The sequence below is a fragment of the Sarcophilus harrisii genome, chromosome 1, assembly GCF_902635505.1.
Source record: "Sarcophilus harrisii chromosome 1, mSarHar1.11, whole genome shotgun sequence".
In the NCBI taxonomy this organism is placed as follows: Eukaryota; Metazoa; Chordata; class Mammalia; order Dasyuromorphia; family Dasyuridae; genus Sarcophilus; species Sarcophilus harrisii.
This window is the reverse complement of record NC_045426.1, coordinates 260,814,289-260,837,387: the sequence shown is the minus strand read 5'-3', so window position 1 is coordinate 260,837,387 and position 23,099 is coordinate 260,814,289. Positions and strand designations below refer to the sequence as shown.

Sequence of the window (23,099 nt, the reverse complement as noted above, 5' to 3'; positions counted from 1 at the left end):
TTGTGCTAATATCTCCTCCCACAATGCATTGATATGCTTATCTTTCTACAACTTGTCCAATTTTGATCATTCCCATCTTTTGTCATCTTTGCCAGTTTGGTGGATAAGGTGAAATCTCAGGGTTGTTTTAGTTTTCATTTCTCTTATTTTAAGTGATTTGAAGCATTATTTTATATTATTATTAAACATGGAAAATTTCCACATTCACTTTTTCAGTTTGATTGTACTTATGATCCCAAGTTCACAGAATAACTATAGCTAAGACCCGATTAGTGTGAATAAAGAGTTCTTTGAAATTGTCATATGTATTTGAATTCACACTATTTGACATCATAATAATGTAAAATATAATAATTGGTTATTGCTCAGTGTAAATATGCAGTGCAATTTCTAATAATGTGATCATTTCAGGAGATTCATTATTAACACTAATGGGACTTAGCTATAAATCATGTGAGGAAATTCATAGATGATCCCTTTAAATCCTTTCCTCTTATGAAATTTTATGATTCTATGATTTCTAAACTCTGTTTTTGTCTTGCTAATTTTTGCATTTCTTTTTATTTCTCTTGTTTCTTGCTGAGGAAAGCAAAAGTAGGAATAACGTGCATAATTTAGAGAAAAGATGGCAATTAAATGAAACACTTGCTGACTTCCACCTTCTTGGTTTCTTATTAGTGACAGATTTACTGTTTATTTGCAGGAGGAAGTATATTGTTCTACAACTCAACACTTAGTGGAAGGAGTCATTTCTGGATACAATGCAACAGTCTTTGCATATGGCCCATCAGGTACTAATTTAAAAAAAAAAAAAAACGTGCTTATCAGCAAAGGCTTTAAAATGAGGAGAACTAAACCAAAAATTGCAAGATTTATTTGCTAGTAACATAAAAATTGTCCAAGAATTCATTGATAGGTACTGCTGCCAATCATACTAAATAACCCACAGAATTATGTTAATGACTGTTATTATATACTTCGAGCACAGTCTCATGGTATGAAAAAAATTTGATGGATTCCAATCAACATTTTTTGCAATTTTTTTATAGTTTTTAGTTATATATAAGAAAGATGGATAGAATTTTACACAAGATAGAAGGAGAATGTAAAGATTTACCAAAAAAGGGCTGCTAGAATAAAAGGAAAATTCTACATCAGGTAAAATAATCAGTAAACATGAAAAGATTTACTTAGAATTTACAGATTAACCATTAACACTAGAACCACAAAATTCTTATCACAAGTTGTTGTGCTACTGGGAGCTGTTGGAATACATGGGAGCCACCTGATAGTGGCTGCTAGAGATCCAACCCAGACTTGCAGAATGGATCTCCTCTTGTGAGAGGATGATACAAGGAGACTGAGGGGCAGTTTCTGTTCTCTGACCTCTCTGACTGAGAGGCCGTTTCATTGTTTGGTCTTTCTCCTCTTCCCTCTGTCTCCAATTTATCTTATTCCTAGTCCTCAACACTTGTGTCAGCAAAGGCTGCCTTGCAACTCCTTGGGATGCTGTGCTCCATAGCTGTTGAGGCTCTCAGAGAATTGACCTGTCCCTTAACAAGTAAAAGAGTTAATAAAACTGATCCAGCAATTGTTCTGTCACTAACCAGCTAGTTACCTTTTTGCTTTCTTAGCTAGATTCTGCAAGGTTTTGATAGTTATTTGACTAAATGTCTTAAGGAAATGATGGTTATAATTCCAACATGGAGAAATTCTCTTACCATAGTTGCCATTTTTGGGCATAGATGCACATAATAACATGTACATTTTTGGCCATATTAATGCACATCAAACTTGTCTCTGGATGCTTTAATGCAAGTTTTCTGTCAAGTATTTTCACAAGCAGATACAAGTATTGTGATGCATTGAATACATTACAAGCAAAACAAAAATAATTCAATAATAATTATTTGCAAGGTACAATATAGAGTTTTCATGATGTCTTCAATTTAACCTCTTATAAGCAACCAACCGCAGATATCCAGTCAATATCTCCAAATGTTTAATCTTCTTCAGATCTTCCCCTAGCCTAATTCGGGTACTGAGAAAATATCAAGAGTTTAGTCAAACACATATGTAAAAAATTCAGTTAATGTTCATTTTAACAATAGATATCCTGTCAACTTGGGTTCAGCTCTCTACCTCATGAAGTCATCTGCTTCTGGGAAAACATTTTCCTTTGGAAATTTTGGAATGGGTCTTGTTCCTAGGGTAGTTAAAAAAAAAGGCATTCTTAGTAAATTCATAGTTTTTAAATCAATCGTAGAAGTTTTCTAGATAATGCTGCTTAAAATTGCTTGCCGTTATGCTTAGTGTAATTTAGTAGAGCCTGACAAAATCTAATCACACTGGCTGGCCTTCCACTAATCCATGTGATGAGACCCAGTTCAAACTTTGTATAGTTGACCTAATACAAAATAGAGCTAGAAGAAGAACATCAAATTAGGCTACCTGTAGTTCATCTGAAAGTTCAGAGAATTTCAGTTTTGTCATACTGATTGTTCTTTCCATTTCTAACTGAACTCTGTACATAATAAGAAAAATGCTATCCATCAGCCAGAGGAGGAAACAGTCTTTGTAAAATAAGCCATTCTGTTTCTCCATATTATCAGAGAATTATCTCAGTGGAAAAAAAATTGATCTCCCATTTAAGAACAACTCACAAAATATAATTCAAAATGCATTTTCTCTTAATTATTAGAAGCTTTAATTAAAAAAAAAGCAAACCACAATATTCATTCTTAATGGTTGGTAATTCTCCAATACTACCCTAACTTGAAAAACTGGCTTTTTAACAAAGCTCTACAGACTTCATTTTTTTTCTTTTAAAATTTCCATATCTATTTAACCATCTTGCATATATCAAATATTATGGATAACCAATCCATCTAATGTATAAGCCTCAATAAACTGAGAAACCTTTCCCCTAAAGCCAAGTGCTTTAAGATTATGTAATTGTATGTTATATGTTATGGCAAGATATCCTATTTCTGATCATCTTGAAGACCAAAAATATTTTCCTTCTGTTTTCCAAATGTGTGTATACATAATGTATATGCCTGCAACCATAGTAGTGAAACAGTTTCTTGAGACTTAAAAACAGCTCTTTATGTGAGAGCCTCAATTCAATTTGAGACTTTATCAAGAATCACTGACATTCAGATATAGTTATTACAACTTGTCTAAAGGCTGTTATTAAAACATATCCAAAACCTGTGTATTTATGTAGTTGCATAGATAGACATCTATGAATATTGAAGTAAATCTTAGGAATTTTCAGTAATTCCCTGTTACCTGTAGGATAAAATCTATCATTCAGGACCATCATCATTATTCAGCTTTTTTCTTTTCTTTTTTTTTTTTTTTTTTTTTTTAGAACTGACACAACTTACTGAAATTTTAAGGTTACAAATATAATTACATCTATCATAAGAAGTTTTAAGTATATTTCTTTATCCAATGAAACATTTGAAAGTCACTTACATCCTTGTTCTCAAATAGAATATCTTGTTGAGTTCCATAAAGTGAAGTCTGTTGCTCCATTAGAAGTAAAATTTTATATCTTTATCATATCACATCTTTGCACACATACACATAGATATAACTGTATCCTCTCTCAAAGGGGAATGGAATTTTGTATATACACATATGCACTATATAGATATAACTATCTTCTCTCAAAAGGGAATGGAATTTTGTATAAACACACACACATATACATTCATATATTGATATGTCCCTCATTTCATCCAGAAAAAGATGTGATAGCAATATAGATATCATCTTTTTTTTAATAATAGATTTTTATTTTCAAAATATATGCAAAGATAGTTTTCAACAGTCACTCTTGCAAAACTTTGTGTTCCAATTTTTTTCTCCCTCCCTTCCCTTCTTCCCCCTCCCCTAGATAGCAACTAATCCAATATATGTTAAACATCTGTAATTCTTCTATATATATTTCCATAATTATCATGCTGCACAAGAAAAATCAGATCAAAAAGAAAAAAAATGAGAAAGAAAACATAAAACAACAACAACAAAGGTGAAAATATTATGTTGAGATCCACATTTAGATCCCATAGTCCTCTCTCTGGATGCAGATGGCTCTCTCCATCACAAGTCTATTGGAATTGACTTGATTATCTCATTGTTGAAGAGAGTCACGTCCATCAGAGTTGATTATCGTATAATCTTGTTGCGGGGTACAATAATCTCTGTTCTGTACATTTCACTCAGCATTAGTTCATGTAGGTCTCCCCAGACCTCTCTTAAATTATCCTGTTGGTCATTTCTTACAGAACAAAAATATTCCATAACATTCTTATACTATAACTTATTCAGCCATTCTCCAACTGCAGATCTAATCTTATACACAGATATGTAATTATTAAGTTCTTATTGTTGTTTGTCCTTCCTTTTCAAAGAGGACCATGACATCAGGAAGATGACATCATGACGTTCAATTGAATTGGATTGAAATGAGGGAGGGCTGTGCAAGGGTACCTGCCTCACTTTCTCCTCTGGAACCATCTGGGTTCAATGGGAAAATATAGATCAGAATAAATGGAGATGGCCCTGGATTCAGTGCGAGAACCTGGTCTTTTTAAGCTTAGGTTTTTGTTTTGTTTTGTTCTATTTAACAGATCTCAGTTTGCTGAGGCAATACCCAATCATTTATTAAGGCTAGATAAGAAATGAGGCAGAATGGCCTCTTTTACCTAGTTGAAAAAAATCAAGCTGGGAGGGGAAGACCCTCAGGGTTTCTGACCAAAATAGCAAAATTGCTACTTACAGTCCCTTTGAGCCAATCAGGGCCCAAATAGTGATCAACTGGGACTCTTCCAACAAAGAACAAACAACTTCTTTAAGTAGGAATTAGAGCTGCCTTACTGGAGACCCAGTAGAAACTGGCCAGTTGGGAAATGCAATTTTTTCTTATCTTTTCTTTCTTCTTCCCTTCCCTTTCCTTTGTCCCCATAGGGTATCATATCCTTACCTGATAATGCTCTGTCCAAAGGAATATAAATTTTGATCACTGAAACTTTGCAAGGTATATTGGGATTTATAGGCTAGATTTTTTTCCTTAAGGATCATGCCTTAAATCCAAGTCACTCTGGCTCTCACTGATTGACCAGCAAGAACTATTGAGCCAATGAGAAAGGAAATAGCAAGTCTAAAATTTAATTTTCTGTAATCACCCTGATGAGGAAAATGAGGCAAGTTATGGTCACAAATTTAGTGCAGTAAAAACAAAACAATAGGATCTTCTGTAATTGCATTCCATTTTAGAGTTCAGAGATGCTTGGTGATTATAACAAAAAAGTCCACCATAAGATTTTTGCAGTTTTCCTGTCATTGTTAGAGAACGTTGTTATTAAAGAAAGAAGGACATTGTAACAAATAAAATCAGCACTGTTACTTCAAGCCTGAACTTACAGATAGACCTGTCATAGTTATACCAGGGAAAAACTTGCTTAGCTCTTTCTGATTTCAGCAAAAGTCATTAATATCTTTTAGAACAACCAATCATATAAGAGAGTTCCAGATTATTTACAGGATATTAAAGCCAGGCTCAGAATCAACCAGGAGGGAAACATTCTTGTTGAAAAAAGAAATATCACAGTAAGGAAACTAAGTCAAGAAACTCCTGCCATTCCCTTCATAAGGAAATCCTAACCTTCCTACTTAATATTAACCAGTAGCAGTTCCACAAAGCAGCTTCTCTAAGCACCTTTTAGTACTTTCCTTAAATGGTAGAATATTGGAGTAACTAATTCAAATAGAGATATATTTGAATTTAAAACTCAAAACATCTTAAATTATAGTTCTGTCTCAGATAGAAAGTTCCACTACTTACAGTTTAGAGCAGAATACAGTTGTTTTTCATGTTGCAATAACAGTTGATTAACAATAAGTAACAATAAAAACATTCAAAGTCAGTTCTTATTAAGCATCTACAAGGCTTTCCAAAAATATTCATTCTTTATTTTACTTTCGAAGTTTAAACATATGCTGATGTAAAAGCCAAGTAAGAAGATATTTTAAAATATTTATATTCTGAATGTTTATACAAAAAGTGAATACTGAATAATTCACTCATAACTCAGAACAAAAAATAACAGTTAACTCTTGGTCTGAAGATATTAAGATATATAGGTAAAACTAAATTGACTCAAAGATTTAAACATTAATATATATTATTACAGGTACAATTCCACAATTTACAGAATTTATGTCAGGACAAATACATTACATAAATAACTAAGTTTTTCTCACTTTAGGCTACGAGTGTTCTTGGGAAAGGACTTAGTACCTTTGTAATATAAAGACTCTAGTTTCATGTTGAATCAACAAAGCACAATTTCCTAAAGTTTTCACAGAGCTGGTAAGATTTCAAGCTCTCTCTCTCTCTCTCTCTCTCTCTCTCTCTCTCTCTTTCTGTCTCTCTCTCTCTCTCATCTCTGTCTCTGTCTTCATCTCTCTCTCTCTCTCTCTCTCTCTCTCTCTCTCTCTCTTTCTCTCTCTCTCTCTCTCTCCCCCCTTCTCTCCCTCCCTCCCTCTCCCTCTTTTCCTTCTCCCTCCCTCCCTTCCTCCCTCTACCTTTATCTCTCCCTTTCAAATGTATGGCTCTCTTTCAAATGTATGAGAACAGAAATCTTTCCATTCTCCTCTGATCACAATGACATCCAAAGCTTTCTAAAGCTTTCTTTCTATCTTATGTACTTTGATTAAAGCCTTATCAACTTATTTAACACTTATTCTTATTATTTCTTAATCCCTCACATTTCTATATTTCCCAGTCATATCTCAAATCTATTTTCAGAACTAGTTTCCTTCATTCCACTGAATTACTCTTTTGAAAATTAACAAAATACTAATTAAAATGAAACCTTCAATCCTTTCCCCAGATCATAATTGAAGCTTCTTAGAGGTCCAAGGAACAGTTACAAGGTTGTTTAAATAAAGACTATTCTTAGCCTGTACTTAGCCAAAAAATCCTATCTTGAAGGAGATCTCTACAATCTTAAGAAATTTCTTGCCCTCCCTCTGTATTCTAATGAAATTAGAGACCTCCTACCCTAGGTACAAGATATATTGCAATTCCTCAGAAATTTTTCTCACAGAAGCAAATCCATTACAATTCCTATTAAAAGATTTAGGATTTAGGATTCTTTCTATTTTAATATCTCTAGGCAATAAAGAGGATAACAGAGGTATTTTATATAACAAAAATCCTTTTACCCACAAAACTCACTAAGATATTTCACCATTTTCAAATCACATTTTCATGAATGTTTATTGCATGCTTCTGCTAAAAGGAAGTCTTTTTAGCCAGCTCTCTCTCTTTTTTTCCTCTCTTTACACTCCCAGTCTAGCCAGAATTGGGACATAAAGATGATAAAAAGTTCCCATTTTTTTTTATATGTGTTCCAGTTCTTGAAATTTTTCTCCCACTAAAAGTTTAACTGCAAGTTTACATTTTACAGTAAAGTGAGGTCAATATCAGAAGGGTAGCTACTACAGACAATCAGAGCTAATTCATTTAAACTTACACATAAGATTTCAAATTCAAAAGTTCCTTCTGGGTCAAGAATATTATATTTCTATCCATTTCTACAATTCATTTTTTTTTTTCTGAGAGTTTGACCAGACTGGATCTTTCATATCGAGAGTAGAATAAATAATTTAACTTCTGAATCTACAGTTTTCATAAATTAGAATTTCTTGACTTTAACCAGAATTATCTGAGAAATCCCATAATTACTATTGACAAGGCAGAATAATGATTTACATCAAGTATATTATTGGTGATAGATTCCTATCTATCCCTATCACTCTTTCTGACCACTCAAAATTTGTATCAGGCCAGACCAGAACTGGTCAAGACTGGGTGGTTGTTATTCTTTATTCTTGAAGAGGACCAAAATGACATCATAAGAGCTCAGAATGCTTTGCCACAGTTCAGACACAAATAGTCCCTTTGAACATCTTGGGGTAATATTTTTCTTTAAAATGTATTCTTCTCTGGGAGCAGGTTTCTTGGGGGGCTTCTGGAGGCAGCCATAGTTTCAGTTCAGTGTAATCACCCCAAATGCAGCCAGGAGTTAAAGTCCAAATCCTTTATTGTCTCCTTTAAAGTCTTGTCTTCTTCACTTGGGGCTGGGCTAGTTTTCGGAGGTCTTCTGTAGTCTTGCTTCCGAGAGCTTAAGCTGCCTTCTCTGGCTTGTGAATCTTCTCCACTGAATTCTGACTGAGGCTCAGAACTTCTAGTGCACTTCTCTTCTAGTGGGTTTGTCCTTTAGTGGGCTTGTCCTCTTTGGCCCTGACAGCTCTTCCTTATATATGCTCTCTTAAAGGTGTGAATCTTGTGGAATTATAGTAAGTACTAAGTACATGTAAATTAGAGAATCGTTATCTCATCAATTCCACTTATTTAGCACCTTGTAAGAATCCTAACATTCTCTAGCTTTGTGCATCTCATGTTTCTTCTGAGCTATTTCAATTCTGCTTTGCTCATAGAGCAGAGCACCTTCTCGGATGAGAGTGCTCCATGTTGGATGGACTTGTGTTAGTGCCTCTTATGTCATACAATTAATTCTAATGTTCTTAGAAAATACTTTGAGAATATTCTTGTATCACTTTTTCTGACTACCTTGTGAATGCTTGCCCCATGTAAGTTCTCCACAAAACAGTCTTTTTGGCAAGCATACATTTGACAAGATAGCGCAGTAATTGCAACCACAATCACACAAATGACCTGAGAGATCTTATCCCAAAGATGTCTGATGCCCCCGGTGTAGAATTGAGTTTTATGTCAGATTTGTATTCTTTTAACCAGACCAAAACAGACCTTTAGGGATCCACTTAAGGTAGAATTTTATATTATTTTTTAAAACCAGATCAAAGGGGTACTATCCATACTAGGAGGATAGATAGCCAAGGAAATGCAGTAATGACCAATGGCAGTAAGATAAGTTTCTTATCTATAAGAAAATGAGATAAAAGGGTAGAAAATTTGAATTTTTTTTTTTTTTTTTTTTTTTGCTGAGGCAATTGGGGTTAAGTGACTTGCCCAGGGTCACACAGCTAGGAAGTGTTAAGTGTCTGAGATCACATTTGAACTCAGGTCCTTCTGACTTCACTCTACTGCACCATCTAGCTGCCCCTAATTTGGAGAATTCTTAGCCCTAGCCTAGGTATTTGCCCAGAAAAAGGAGAGGTAGAGGAGACCCTTTTGTTCAGATTCCCAAGTTTCTCAGCCCATAGTGTCATGATCATCAAGGAGATCTATGTGGCTACTAGTTCAAACACTCCAAAATTCAACAGTTTATGCCTATTAGATTTTTTATACACAAGAATTAGTCAATAGGTAATAGAAGAGAAGTACTCAGAATGTTAATTTGTCATTGAGATTTTGTAGAAGGAAATTTATTGTCAATTTTTGAAGTAAATTTTGTTTAGTCGATTTTTCCTGCCTAAAACTCTCCCTGGGTAAATTTTAGCTAGTGCATTCTGGAGGGCTACTGGGATGGAAGATTCAATGTTCTGAACTATTTCTATACCTTTGTCATCTGCCAATTTGACTTAAAAATTATCTATGGATTCATTGATAAGTACTGTTACTAGTCCTACTTATCAACACAAAGAAATATTTTAATAATCAATTTACTATATGATTATAGTGTTATTGTACACACACCAAAAACCAATGGACACTGATCTACATTTTTAACAATCTTTTATACTTCTTAGTTCCATCAGCAAAATGGATATTATCGAATTTACAGAGGGCATTAGAGAAAGGTAAAGATTTACACATGAAAGAACTGCTAACAGAAAAAGAAGATCTACTTTAAGAAAAATAATAAACTGATCAGCAAACATTAGGGTATTTAATTGAAATTTGCAGATTAGCCAGTTCCTCTAGAGCTATAGCTAATGACAGGAAATGCTCATCATAAGTAGAGTTCATAAAGCTGAAAGAGCAATTTTTCTATCACTAATCAGTTAATTATCTGTGCTAAAATTTGTTATTTCAGCTAAATTTCTGTAAACTCTAGTTGGAGATGTGATTAGTTGTCATTAAGTCATAAAGCCAATATAAAAAAAAATCTGTTACCATATTAGGATGAATATTCTGTGCATACAAATCTAAGGATTGTATAAGTTCAGGGACAAGAAAATGGTGTAGCACAGTGGTTAGAGGATTCATGTAATTCTAGAATGTCAGATCTAGAAAGTGTCTTAGAGATCTTCTTGTCTCAACTCTCATTTTACTCTAATTTTCCAGATTAAAAACAAAACAAAACAAATAAAAAACCCAAACAAAAAAACCACAACTATGATCCAGAGAAATTAAAATGTTTTATGATGAAACACCAGGTTCTGGGAGAGCAGTTCGGAATGTGAAAAAATCATGACAGCTTCTTGTAGATGCAGGGTAAAAAAGAACAAAAACCAGATTGATCAAGATGCTTTAGCAGCTGGCTGTGAATGAAAGAATACCTTTTAAAGTCATAGATGAAGAGGAAAAGGGGAAATAAAGGTGGGTTAAAAAGATTTAGGGAGGAATTAAGAAAGGTCTAGCCTAAAATGAACTCACATGCGCATTATGTTTACATCAGCAATTGCATGGTGGGAACATAAGAAGTGGGATATGCTAATACAGGTGCTTTAGTCACAAAGATTACTTATTGGACAAGAGTATCTGTAGCACAGCTGCCTAGGGGAAGGAAGAGTATTTTTTTCTGCAGGATCCTTATTGATTTGGTAGTTTGAGCAAGCTTTACTCATTTGGATATGATAACAAGTCCTAGGAATATGACATCCGTTTGTTTGTGATAAGGTTGACAATGGTTAGAGTTCACATCATTCCTGACAATGGCTGCACTACATCATTTATATAAGGTGACATGGCTTATTCTTATTTCCAAAGTGAAGGCAACAATATCAGAGAGGTAGTGGCAAAAGATAGAGAACTTGTCTCATAATTAGGAAGACTGGACTTCAAGTCCATTCTCTGCTATGTATTGGCTGTATAACACTGTTTCTCAATACTCCAACACTCAATACTCAATACTCTGCTCATTTACAGCTCTCTACATCTAGGAAATCTGAAATCTGGTAAAACAAAGTAATAAGTAAGCAAATTTAAAAAAATAATATTAAAACAGGTAAGAGCTGTTTTCCAATTGATTTGTATATGTGAAAAGACATATGTGTGACATCTGAATCTCTGTAGGGAAATAGGAGCCTTAATTGCCATGTTCCATATAACACTAGTCTGTGCTCCTCTTCTTTTTTAAACAGGTGCTGGTAAAACTTACACCATGCTGGGAATGGACTCTGAACCTGGGATCTACCTCCAGACATTGAATGATCTCTTTCAGGCTATTGAAGAGACTAGTGATGACATGGAATATACAGTTTCCATGTCCTATCTGGAGGTGATGTGCCTTTAATGGCAGAGAGGGGCAAACCTGGAGCTTTGCTTCTGGGGAGGCATAAGATACCCAAATAATGTTAGGATCCCCGGGTCACTGTCACAAGTATGGCGAAAGAATTTGCAAACTCAGTTTGTCTCTTAAGTTAAGGGGAAAAGATTTATTATGCTGCTAACAGCGGGCTAAGCTCCAAAAGGAAGTTAGCAAAGAACCTGGAGCAAGAAGATAAATTTATTGGGAAAAGACAAAGAGATCAAATGCTTCATATCACTGATATCCTAATTTTATGACAGAAGTAGAATTGGTCTTAGAGGTGATTGAGGAGTAGTTTGGTATGCACTTCATTATCATTGTTATTACTGACTTGTTATCTGACACCCAGCATTGTTTGTGAAACTACAATATTCCCAAGGCCTGGTAACCTTAGGGTTATTGCTACATCCTCCCTACAAGCGACAACACATCACTCACCCCCTTGAGCAGTTGGGACCCAAATTCACTTGGGGTAAAGGGAAGGTCTCATTTTCTGGAGATGCTTCATACTGATAAAGGATGTAAAGCTGGCTCTGTCAAGCCGGGTCTAGACTGAGGAGGGGAGATATGTGGCTTGAAAATAGTAACAGTGGCATCCAGGGGGTGCTGAGGCTCAGAATCAGGTAGCCAATGATACTCAGATTGAAGAAATAGTTGGGAGTTCATGATCTGGATTAAGTTTGCTCTTCTCCTTTTAGTATGTTTCCAATGTTTCCAAGAATCCTGAGGAACAGTAGTTTCAGGTCCTCTATGTGTTCACAGGAATATCCAGTAAGATCTGAGGGATAAGATGAAACAGGGATACCACTTTTAATTCTAGAAACATGAGTCTAGCTGGGAAAGTTTTTAAGTTTAACTAAAGTTAGAGTGATCAGAATGACCTTATATGATCCTTTCCATTTTATACCCAGGGGGTAAGTACCTTGGGCCTTTCAAGATTTAAAGTATAGCATGTCCCCTGGATTTACTGGCTGAAGTTTGGGGATGAACATCTGTGGGTTTAGGGAGATATTCATTTGCATATTGCAAAAGAGCCTTCCAGACTGCACCAAACTGTGACAAAGTGAGTGACCAGATGCTGATCTGAATCTACAAGAATGTCAAAGGTTAAGAAGGGCCCTCCCTACACAAGTTCAAATGGGCTCAGCTTGATGTTCTCCTGAGGAACAAGGTGGTCTCTAACTACTCCTAACAGGAGATTCTTCACCCAATCCTCAGGAGCCTTAGGCACAGTTTAGAAAGGACTTGCTTGAGGGCTTGATTCTTTTTCTCCACCTTTCTAGAAGATTGAGGATGCCAAGGAGAGTGGAGTTGATAAGTAATCCTAAGTACCTCAGCTATAACCTGGGTTATTTGAGAAGTGAAGTTTAGGCCATTGTCATTTTGTAAAAAGCTAGGTAGGTCAAAATGAGGTAAGAGTTCTTTCAGCAAATGCTTTGATATCTCCTGGCTTTTTCAGTTCTACAAGGGAAGGAAAAGTGTCAACAAAAACCAGAAGCAGTTTGAAGCTCCTGCAAGAGGGGCATATGTGTAAAATTTATCTGCCTGGGTATGTACCCCTCCTCTAGATGAGCTTCAGGAGAGGTGGGGTTTAACAGCCCCTTCAGGGTTTACTTGGGCACAAACCAGGCAGGCCTGAAACACCAGTCTCATTGTTTCTCCCAGCTTGTGAGTAGTGAAAAAAACTTTCACAAGGGATTGGAGGGCTTTCTTTCCCAAGAGAGTATCTTGATTTATGCCATAGAGAAGTTTCCACTGGCTGGCCTCGGGGATTAGAAACTGGCCTGAGGGTGTTTGAAACCATCCAGAAAGGGGAAAGAGCGGATCTCCTTTCTTTAGCAAGGGCCTATTCCAGAGAGCTGTGTAAGGGAGTATAGGAATCAGGAAATTGGGGAATCAAAGCTGCCTTGGTCAGGAGCAAATGGGAGCAGTATAGGCAGCTGAATTTGCAAGTTGCTTTCCCTTGGTCTGAAATGAATCCCCTTTCTAGTTTACTTCACAAAATGTAACCGAACCTCTCTAAATCGAGGGACAGTTTGCAGTAATTGTAGGATTTTCCCTGGATACTTAATATATTGAGAACTTTAAAGCCATTTCCCTCCAATTTGATCTTACCTTGGGAGATGTTAATGTATTATTTCTTTTTGCTGCACCATAGAGAAGAAAAAGAGAATCTGAGATTTAGCCCAGAAGTTTGGAGATGATATAGCTGAGCCCTCTCCTCAGGGGCTAGTGCTATTCCAGTCTCTGATCTGGGTGGGATTACCAGGAGGAAAGCAATATATTTAGTGAGGTCCTCAGAGTAATGATCAAGTTTTTCCTTAATCTGGGAAAGGTCTGACATTGTAAAAGACACATGCACCCTGAATGTTCCATCCCAAGAGTCTGTTACTTCTGTCAATGGGCAGAGTTTAGGAGGGGTGACTGAATCAGGATCTTAAGGGAGAGAAAAAGGGGTCTTATTCCTTGTATGGGAGGGACTGAGAAGTTGGGGTCGGTAGGTTTCAGAATCTAGTTGAAGAAGTGAGGGTCTAGGGTATCCGGGGGAAGGGAACTGAGTTGAAGAAACATTGTTGGACATGAGGTCTGGATCTTAATAAGGGGGAGATCCTAGAAGGGATTCTCCTTCTCCTGATGAGGACTGCACAAGAGGACAGATGGGGATCCCTTATCCCTGGAGGAGTGGAGAGGAGGGGATCATCTAGGAGGTCAGTATCTACTTTCAATTTCCCTCCAGTAAATTTTACCAGCAGCATCTTTCAGTGCTGTCTTATTTAGGGTTTTGGGAAAAGCCATAAAGACATGGACATATGGGACTTCAGTCCACTTGTCTTGTCTGCAGCAAAACAAAGCAAGCTGCAAGATAGTATTATAGTTAATGAACCCATTTAATGGGCCATTTTTTCTCAATCTTCTAAGGTATATTGAGACCAGGCAATATTGCAAAAGAAAGTAAGTTTCTTAACTTTAAGATCTTTTAGGCCAAATTTGTCTCTATTTTTTAAGAGATAGCCTAAGAGAGAATCCTTAGGGATAGAGGTGAGTTGTCCCATCTTTGCCAGGAGTCTTAGAATTCCTAGTCCTATAGTACCTTGGCTCCTCTGGCATGTCAATGGAAAGGTGGCAGATGTTCCCTAATCAGGAGGAAATTATGCCAATAATTGCAAGAATTTCCAAGTCCAAGTCCCTAATCAAGGAAATTTTGCTGAGCATGGAGCTCCTAACGACCCAGGAAACTTTCCTGGGTGCTTGGGGTGTCCCAACTATAGGATAGGGATAGAAAGGAGCTTACCTTAACAAGGAGGATATAAATTTTTAGACTTCCTGTGTGAGCCAGCAAATATTGAGGCATAAGACACCCTACCAATGTTAGCGTCTGCAGGTCAGCGTCATGGGAATGGCAAGAGAATTCACAAACTCAATTTGTCTCCAAGTTAAGGGGCAATGATTTATTACGGGGACTAAGTTCCAAAAGAAAATTAGCAAAGAACCAGGAACAAGAATATAAATCTAGGAAAAAGGTAGAGAGATGCTTAGAGGTAGAATTGAGACATGATTTGGTATGTACCTCATTATTGTCTCAGAAACTTTGTATTACTGACCAACAGATTGTTATCTGATAGCCAGCATTGTTTATGGAACTATAGCACTCCTAAGGCCAGGTGACCTCAAGGTTAAGGCCAGATAGCCTTAGGGTTATTGTTACATCCATTTTAGGAGCTATATCACTTCACTTCTAGTAGGGATTATTTAAGTTTTTGCTTTTAATAAACAAAGGAGAGCATGTAAACGAGAATTTCTGAGCAACTGTGGGAATTCTGCTAGATTGAGTCCACTGCAACAAAGGCCCATTTAAATTCCACTTAAATGCAACCAGTGTCTTTTCCTTTCAACACCCTTCCCTATGCCCATCTAAGACACTGACTTGCTAACAAGGACATATTCTTTTGTTGGGTTTTATTCACCTCATCTATCATACTGGAATGCACAGTGTAATGAAGAAAATTGGAAACAGAAAGAACTATCACAAATACTTAGTAGATGTGGGATTCTACCAAACCTCTTCCAGTCCTACTTTTCTCATCTGAAAAATGTGGATTTATCTCACATGAAAACCAAATTCAGTCACGTACTAAAGTGCTTTTCAAAACTTAATGTGCTGTAGAAATGTAAGCCCTTTATTAAGTGTCCTTTTACTGATTTTCTTCTATTACATCTGCTGTTGCTTTCCTGTTTGTGCATAATGCCCCTTCTTTTGTACCACATGTAACTACAAAATACAATACATGGTCATCCCTTAGATCAGAATATTAGTTTGTTTCCAAAAAGTACCAATACATCATGAGGTAGCTAAGTGGTACAGGGGACTTGAAATCAGGAAGACTTATCTTCCTGAGTTCAAATACAGCCTCAGACACTGGACAAGTCACTTTACCCTGTTTGCCTCAGTTTCTTCATACGTAAAATGAGCTAGTAGAAAAGGAACTGACAAGCCACTTCAATATCTTGGTCAAGAAAACCTCAAATGAGATCATGACTAAAAAACAACAACAATAAAAATTTATTTTGTGGATGTTATTCAAAGAATAGAAACATAATTTCAATAACATTTTAAATTCCAAATGTTGGCTTATCGTCAAATACTCTATATATGTATATCTGCAAACACACACACATACATATATGTACTTATTGTCTCTCCCATTATAGTATAAATTCCTTGTCAGTAAGGATTGTTTCATTCTTGATATTTATAGCTTTGGTATCTAGTGGATACATAGAGGTGAGTAATAAAAGCTTGTTGATTGATTGGCTGATAATAATATGGTGCTGGTTGGAAGACTGGTCAAAAGCAATGTGATGTAACCCATGTAGTTCTATACCATGGTTTCAGGAAAGACCTGTTTTCAAATCCTGCCTCTGATACTTGTTAGTTCTGTGACTGATCGGGTTACATTCGTTTCCTTTTCTGGAAATTGGGGAATAGTATTTATATCACAGTGGGCCTCAAATTAAAAATATATAAATATATATTTAATTGTCAGCTTTTATTAACAAATAAACATAGTTCCTGCCCTCAAGGAATGTAGATTTTTCTGTTAGGCTTAGTTTGATGAGTATTCAAGTCCCCTGTGCTGTTAAAGACCTTTTTGCCATAAAAGCAACCTCGTATTTTCTTTTCTACTTACAGATTTATAATGAAGTAATCCGTGACCTTCTGAATCCATCTTCAGAATTTCTGGAGTTGAGAGAAGATGCCAAAGGAAGCATTCAGATAGCAGGCATTACTGAAGTCTCCACCACAAATGCCCAAGAGGTAAATTTCAGTAGCAGCTTTCAGAAGGACACTTAATATCATCCCCGGAAACCACACACTTGTGTCTACTGTTATTTGTACTCAGAATGAATGAAACAGAATCAGTAGGATGCAAAATAAAATCCTAGGGAGAGCCCCTCGGTTCTTGCAGCTTGTTTAGCAGATCCAATTTAACAATATTAAAAGCCATATGTATGCAGCTGCATTATGCCAGACCCTGGGGGAAATACAAAATTAAATATGATCCCTGTCCTTATGGAACTTAATAAAGAGTTTTGTGAGGGATAAATAATAACCACATATAATTATGATGTCCTTGGTAAATGGACAGAGAGCTGCAAAACAAAACAATATCTGAAATTACTGAAAATAATGGAATGGAGGGAATGCTCATTCCTGCCACTTCCTGGAGAAGTTAGTCTTTGAATTGTTCTTTAAAGAATGGGTAGGAATCCTACCAGTGAAGGAGAGAACATTCCAACTATAAGCTATACATAACTACAAGAAAGTTAGGAAAGTAGGAGAGTACAGAATGTGTCTGGCAGACAGAAAATAATTCAGTTTAGCTGGAGCATAGAATATGGGGATGGGAACACTACGATAATAAGGACAATAATGTTGTTTAGTCTTTTATTCAGTTGTGCCCAACTCTTTGTGATGCTGTTTGGGATTTTCCTGGCAAAGATACTGGAGTGGTCTGTCATTTTCTTCTCCAGCTCATTTTATAGATGGTGAAACTGAGACAGACTGAGTTAAATGACTTGTTCAGGGTCATACAACTAGTAGGTGTCTGAGGACAGATTTGAATTCACATCTTGATGCTGTCTGGTAATCTGTCCAGCATGACTTAGTTTATCCTTGTAATGAAGAAAATAGAAAAGGAAAAAAAAAATAGACAGATTTAAGGGGAAAGATAAATAGCTTGTTTTTTGGATGATGGGAGGTACCAATGATACGTTTAGGTAGAAAAATCCTATAGGTGGTTGAAGAGTTCTAGAGTTCAGAATTGATCTCAGGACTAATTAGGAGTTACCTGTATAAAGAAGGTAGTTGAAGAATGGAAATGAATGAATTGACCAAAGGAGAGAATTTAGAGCAAGAATTCTTCTTCTTCTTCTTCTTTTTTTTTTTTTTTTTTTTTTATTAAAGCTTTGTAATTTTCAAAAGATATGCATGGGTAATTTTTCATCATTAACTCTTACAAAACCTTGCATTCCAATTTTCCCTCCTTTCTCTCCACTCCCTCTCCTATATAGCAAGTAATCCAATATATGCGAAATATGGTTAAATACATATTAACTTCAACATATGCATACAGATTTATACAATTATCTTGCTATACAGGAAAAATCAAAAAGGAAAAAAAAATGAGAAGGAAACTAAAATGCAAGTAAGCAACAACAAAAAGTGAAAATGCTATGTTGGGATCCACACTCAGTTCCCACAGTCCTCGCTCTGGATGTAGATGGCTCTCTTCATCACAAGATCATTGAAACTAGTCTGAATCATCTCATTGTTGAGGAATTCTTTTTTTTTTTTTTTTAAATAGAATTTTGTTATTTTCCATAGTTCTTTCTTTAGATGCGGATATCATTTTAAATCATGAATCCCTTGAAATTGTCATGGATTATTATATTGCTGAGAAGATCTAAGCCTGATTATGTGTAATTGATCATTGCACAATATTATTGTATGTAATGTTTTCTTAGTTCTGTAGAGCAGGGATTCTTAACATAGGATTCATGAACTTTTCTTAAATTTTTTTTTATAATTACCTCAATCTAATTGGTTTCTTTTTTAATCCTATGCATTTTATTTTATGCATTTAAAAACATTATTCTGAGGAGTCCACAGACTTCACTAAATTGCCAAAGGAATCCTGACTGGTTTAGAGAGCGAAGGACAAAGACAAACTTTTAGGGATCATTTAAGGGGCTAGGAAGAGATTCAGTGACTATCCCAAAGGAGATACTTTTTTAACTAAAGATAAGAAAGGAACATTATTATCATTGTAACTACTCAGCATAAAGAAGAAAATTTATAATTCATTCTCTATTCCCTAATGTCTTCTTTCTAATAAGTGTGAGCATTTTTAATTCTTTTCCAACTCTGGGATTCTCTGATTCTGTGATTTAGGACTTAATCTCACTCTGCTATTGTAAAGCCAGAACAATAATAATAGCTATTAATAGCCAGCATTTATATGGCCATTTAAGATTTGCAAAGTACTTTACAAATATTATCTCATATGACTTTACAAATATAATTTTATGTGGAAGGTACCTTGAAGATCACTCGATTCAACCTCCTCATTTTACAGATGTGGAAAGTGAGACCAGATAGTGATCAGACAGCTGATAGGTACTTGAGTTTAGATTTGAACTCAAATCTTTTGATTTCAGACCTAGAGTTCTATATTCCCTTTGCCACTTAGCTGCTTTATCTGTTAACTGACAGATCAGTAAGCCTCAGTTTTTTTCTTTGTAAAATGAGGAAGTTAGATTTAAGATCCCTTTTTAAAACTGTAAAAATCTATAAAAATCTCTAAATTGGAAGAAGCCCATTGTTGGAGAATAGGGACACTTTTTACTTCAAATCAAAAAAACCCGAGTTCAGGTTCATTCTGATACATACTGTGTGACCCTGGGCAAATCATTAAACTTCATAGTGCCACCAAGAAAGATTGATTTATACAAGAATTGTTGATCTGAATTAGTAGAGGGAGTTATTTTATCTTGGTAATTCCCTCTACCAGTGAAATCCCAGCTATGGACCAACGGGGGAAAAAACCCTCCATGGTTTGACCTAGGAATGAGCTGATAAATGTTTAACAATTGCCTTTCTTAAAAATAAATAGCAGAAATACAGTTTGAAATTTAATTTGCATTATTAACATTTTCTCTATCATTTTCTAAAAAATAGAGTCTAAACAGTAATAAAAATAATATATAATATAAATAATATAACAAAATGTTATAACATAGTATAAATAAATAATATATAGTAATATAAAATAATATAATAACAATCAATCAAGTAATTGTGCACACTGAAATTTTAACAATCGGCTCATATTACTAGCTAGACTAAAGCACTACTTACATTTATTGATGGCATATCCTTTTCCTTCCTCCTGTATTTATAGTATTTATTGTATTTATTTTGTATTTATTTTCTGTGGGGGCAAGGGATTCAGTCATTGTGACTCTAGATAAGTAACCCTGGTTTCTTAACCATGCCCTTGAAGAGAATAAGATTCCATGATGGAATCTCAGTGGTCTGTGTGGGCTCTCAAGCATCAGTGATCAACTAGGAGGGTGTACTCTTTTCTTAGAAGAGACAACAAATGGATTCCTGGAGCTATAAAGAATATAAATTCCCAGTGTGGGGTCTGAGAAAGAGCTAAGTAGAGATCATGACCTTTCATAGGAATGCTGGGAGCCTCGCTTGATATAATGCCTGACACATAAGAGAGATTTAATAAATGTTTATTAAAAATGTTTGGGACTTTAAAAAAAAAAGTGTCATATCTGAGATTCTGTGAAGCTCTGCTCATTGGAATCCATGCTGATGGAATAGTAGGTATTGGGACTGTCCCTAGGTGAGAGAATTGCTCAGAAGACATTTTCATCCTTTTCTCTGCCTGTTCTTTCCTATAGATAATGCAGCTGTTAATTAAAGGGAATAAGCAACGAACTCAGGAACCCACAGCAGCAAACAAGACTTCTTCCCGCTCCCATGCTGTTCTGCAAGTCACTGTAAAACAAAGAAGTCGAGTGAAGGATCTTTCTGAGGAAGTTCGAGTAGGGAAGCTTTTCATGGTCGATTTGGCAGGGTCAGAGAGAGCATCCCAGGTAATGCTACATGTTTAGGTGGATCCTCTCCTTATAATTAGGAGGCTACATAGATCCAGGGCCATCCCTAGGGAATAACAGGCCCAGGACAATCACAAGTGAAATCAAATTTAAAAAAATTCTCTGGCCATTTTGAAAAAGTTATTTAAATTTTTTATTAACTATATTGCTACATTTTGTTTTTATATCACCTTCATTTCTGAATATATCCCTCTCTTCTACCCTACCCAGTATATACATTATTGGTAAAATTCTACGTTGATCCAACCATTCTGGGATAACTAGGTAGTGCAATGAATAGAGCTCCAGGCCTGGAGTCAGGCCTGGAGACATGAGTTCAAATCCAGCTTCAGATACTTAATGGCTATGTGACTTAACCACATCTCTTAACCATGTTTGCCTTGGTTTCCTCATTTGTAAAATAAGCTAGAGAATAAAATGGCAAAACCCCTCCAGTATCTTTTTTAAGAAAACTCTATTACCCAATCATTTGGTATTGGCTAAGAAATAGACTAGTTGATCAGTGGAACAGGTTAGAATCAAAGGACAAAATAGTCAGTAACTTTAATAATCTAGTGTTTGACAAACCCAAAGACTCCAGCTTTTGGGATATGAACTCACTGTTTGACAAAAATTGCTGGGAAAATTGGAAACTAGTATGGCAGAAACTAGGCATTGACCCACACTTAACACCGTACACCAAGATAAGGTCAAAATGGATTCATGACCTAGGCATAAAGAATGAGATTATAAATAAATTAGAAGAACATAGGATAGTTTATCTCTCAGACCTGTGGAGGAGGAAGAAATTTGTGACCAAAGAAGAACTAGAGATCATTATCGATCACAAAATAGAAAATTTTGATTATATCAAATTGAAACGCTTTTGTATAAACAAAACTAATGCAGACAAGATTAGAAGGGAAGCAATAAACTGGGAAAACATTTTTACAGTCAAAGGTTCTGATAAAGGCCTCATTTCCAAAATATATAGAGAATTGACTCTAATTTATAAGAAATCAAGCCATTCTCCGATTGATAAATGGTCAAAGGATATGAACAGAATTGTCTGTTGAATTGAAACTATTTCTAGCCATATGAAAAGATGCTCCAAGTCATTATTAATGAGAGAAATGCAAATTAAGACAACTCTGAGGTGCCACTATACACCTGTCAGATTGTCTAGAATGACAGGGAAAGATAATGCGGAATATTGGAGGGGATGTGAGAAAACAGGGACACTGATACATTGTTGGTGGAATTGTGAATATATCCAACCATTCTGGAGAGCAATTTGGAACTACGCTCAAAAAGCTATCAAACTGTGCATTCCCTTTGATCCAGCAGTGTTACTACTAGGCTTATATCCCAAAGAGATCTTAAAGAAGGGAAAGGGACCTGTATGTGCACAAATGTTTGTGGCAACCCTCTTTGTAGTGGGCCAGAAACTGGAAACTGAGTGGATGCCCATCAATTAGGGAATGGCTGAATAAATTGTGATATATGAATGTTATGGAAAATTTTTGTTCTGTAAGAAATGACCAGCAGCATGATTTCAGAAAGGCCTGGAGAGACTTACATGAACTGATGCTGAGTGAAATGAGCAGGACCAGGAGATCATTATATACTTCAACAACAATACTATATGATATCAATTCTGATGGCCGTGACCATCTTCAACAATGAAATGAATCATTTGTTCAATAATGAATAGAACCAGCTACACCCAGCGAAAGAACTCTGGAAAATGAGTGTGAACCACTACATAGATTTTCCAATCCCTCTATTTTTATCCACTTGCATTTTTGATTTCCTTCACAGGTTAATTGTACATTATTTCAAAGTCCAGTTTCTTCTTCTGCAGCAAAATAACTGTATGCATATGTATACATATATTGTATTTAGTATATACTTTAACATATTTAATATGTATTGGTCAACCTGCCATCTGGGAGAAGGAGTGGGGGGAAGAAGGGGAAAAATTGGAACAAAAGGTTTTGCAATTGTCAATACTGAAAAATTACCCATGCATATAACTTGTAAATAAAAAGCTATAATTAAAAAAAAGAATAAATAAAAGAAAACCCTAAAAGTGGTCATGAAGAATCAGATATGATTAAAATGACTGAACAATAACAAAAATGAATCATTCTAGAAAATAATTTAGGATTATACTGGAAAAGTAAACTAAACCATGTATACTTTTTGAATCAGTGATTCCACTTTTGGGCAAATGCCTCTTTTGTCTAAGATAAAAAGAAAGGTTCCAATTTCATAGATATATTTATAATATCACTTTTGAGGCAACAAAAAACTGGAATAAATGTGATTACCCATCAATTAAAAATGCTTGAATAACTTGTAGTAGATGAATGTAATAGAATATTATTACACTATAGAAATGATGAGTGAAGCATTCAAAGAAACTTGTTCTAGTTTACATAAACTGAT

The 23,099-nt window shown here is 35.5% G+C and overlaps 1 protein-coding gene across 1 annotated transcript in view; it reads left to right on the top strand.

Annotated features, from left to right (window-relative positions):
• Positions 1-23,099, top strand: part of LOC100915141 (kinesin-like protein KIF19) — a 100,138-nt gene that overhangs the window by 17,461 nt on the left and 59,578 nt on the right. Inside the window, exons 5-8 of the mRNA XM_023497486.2 lie at positions 704-791; positions 11,311-11,447; positions 16,669-16,794; positions 20,454-20,648. Of these exons, the coding sequence (XP_023353254.2) occupies positions 704-791; positions 11,311-11,447; positions 16,669-16,794; positions 20,454-20,648 (546 nt within the window). The remainder of the gene's footprint in view (positions 1-703; positions 792-11,310; positions 11,448-16,668; positions 16,795-20,453; positions 20,649-23,099) is intronic.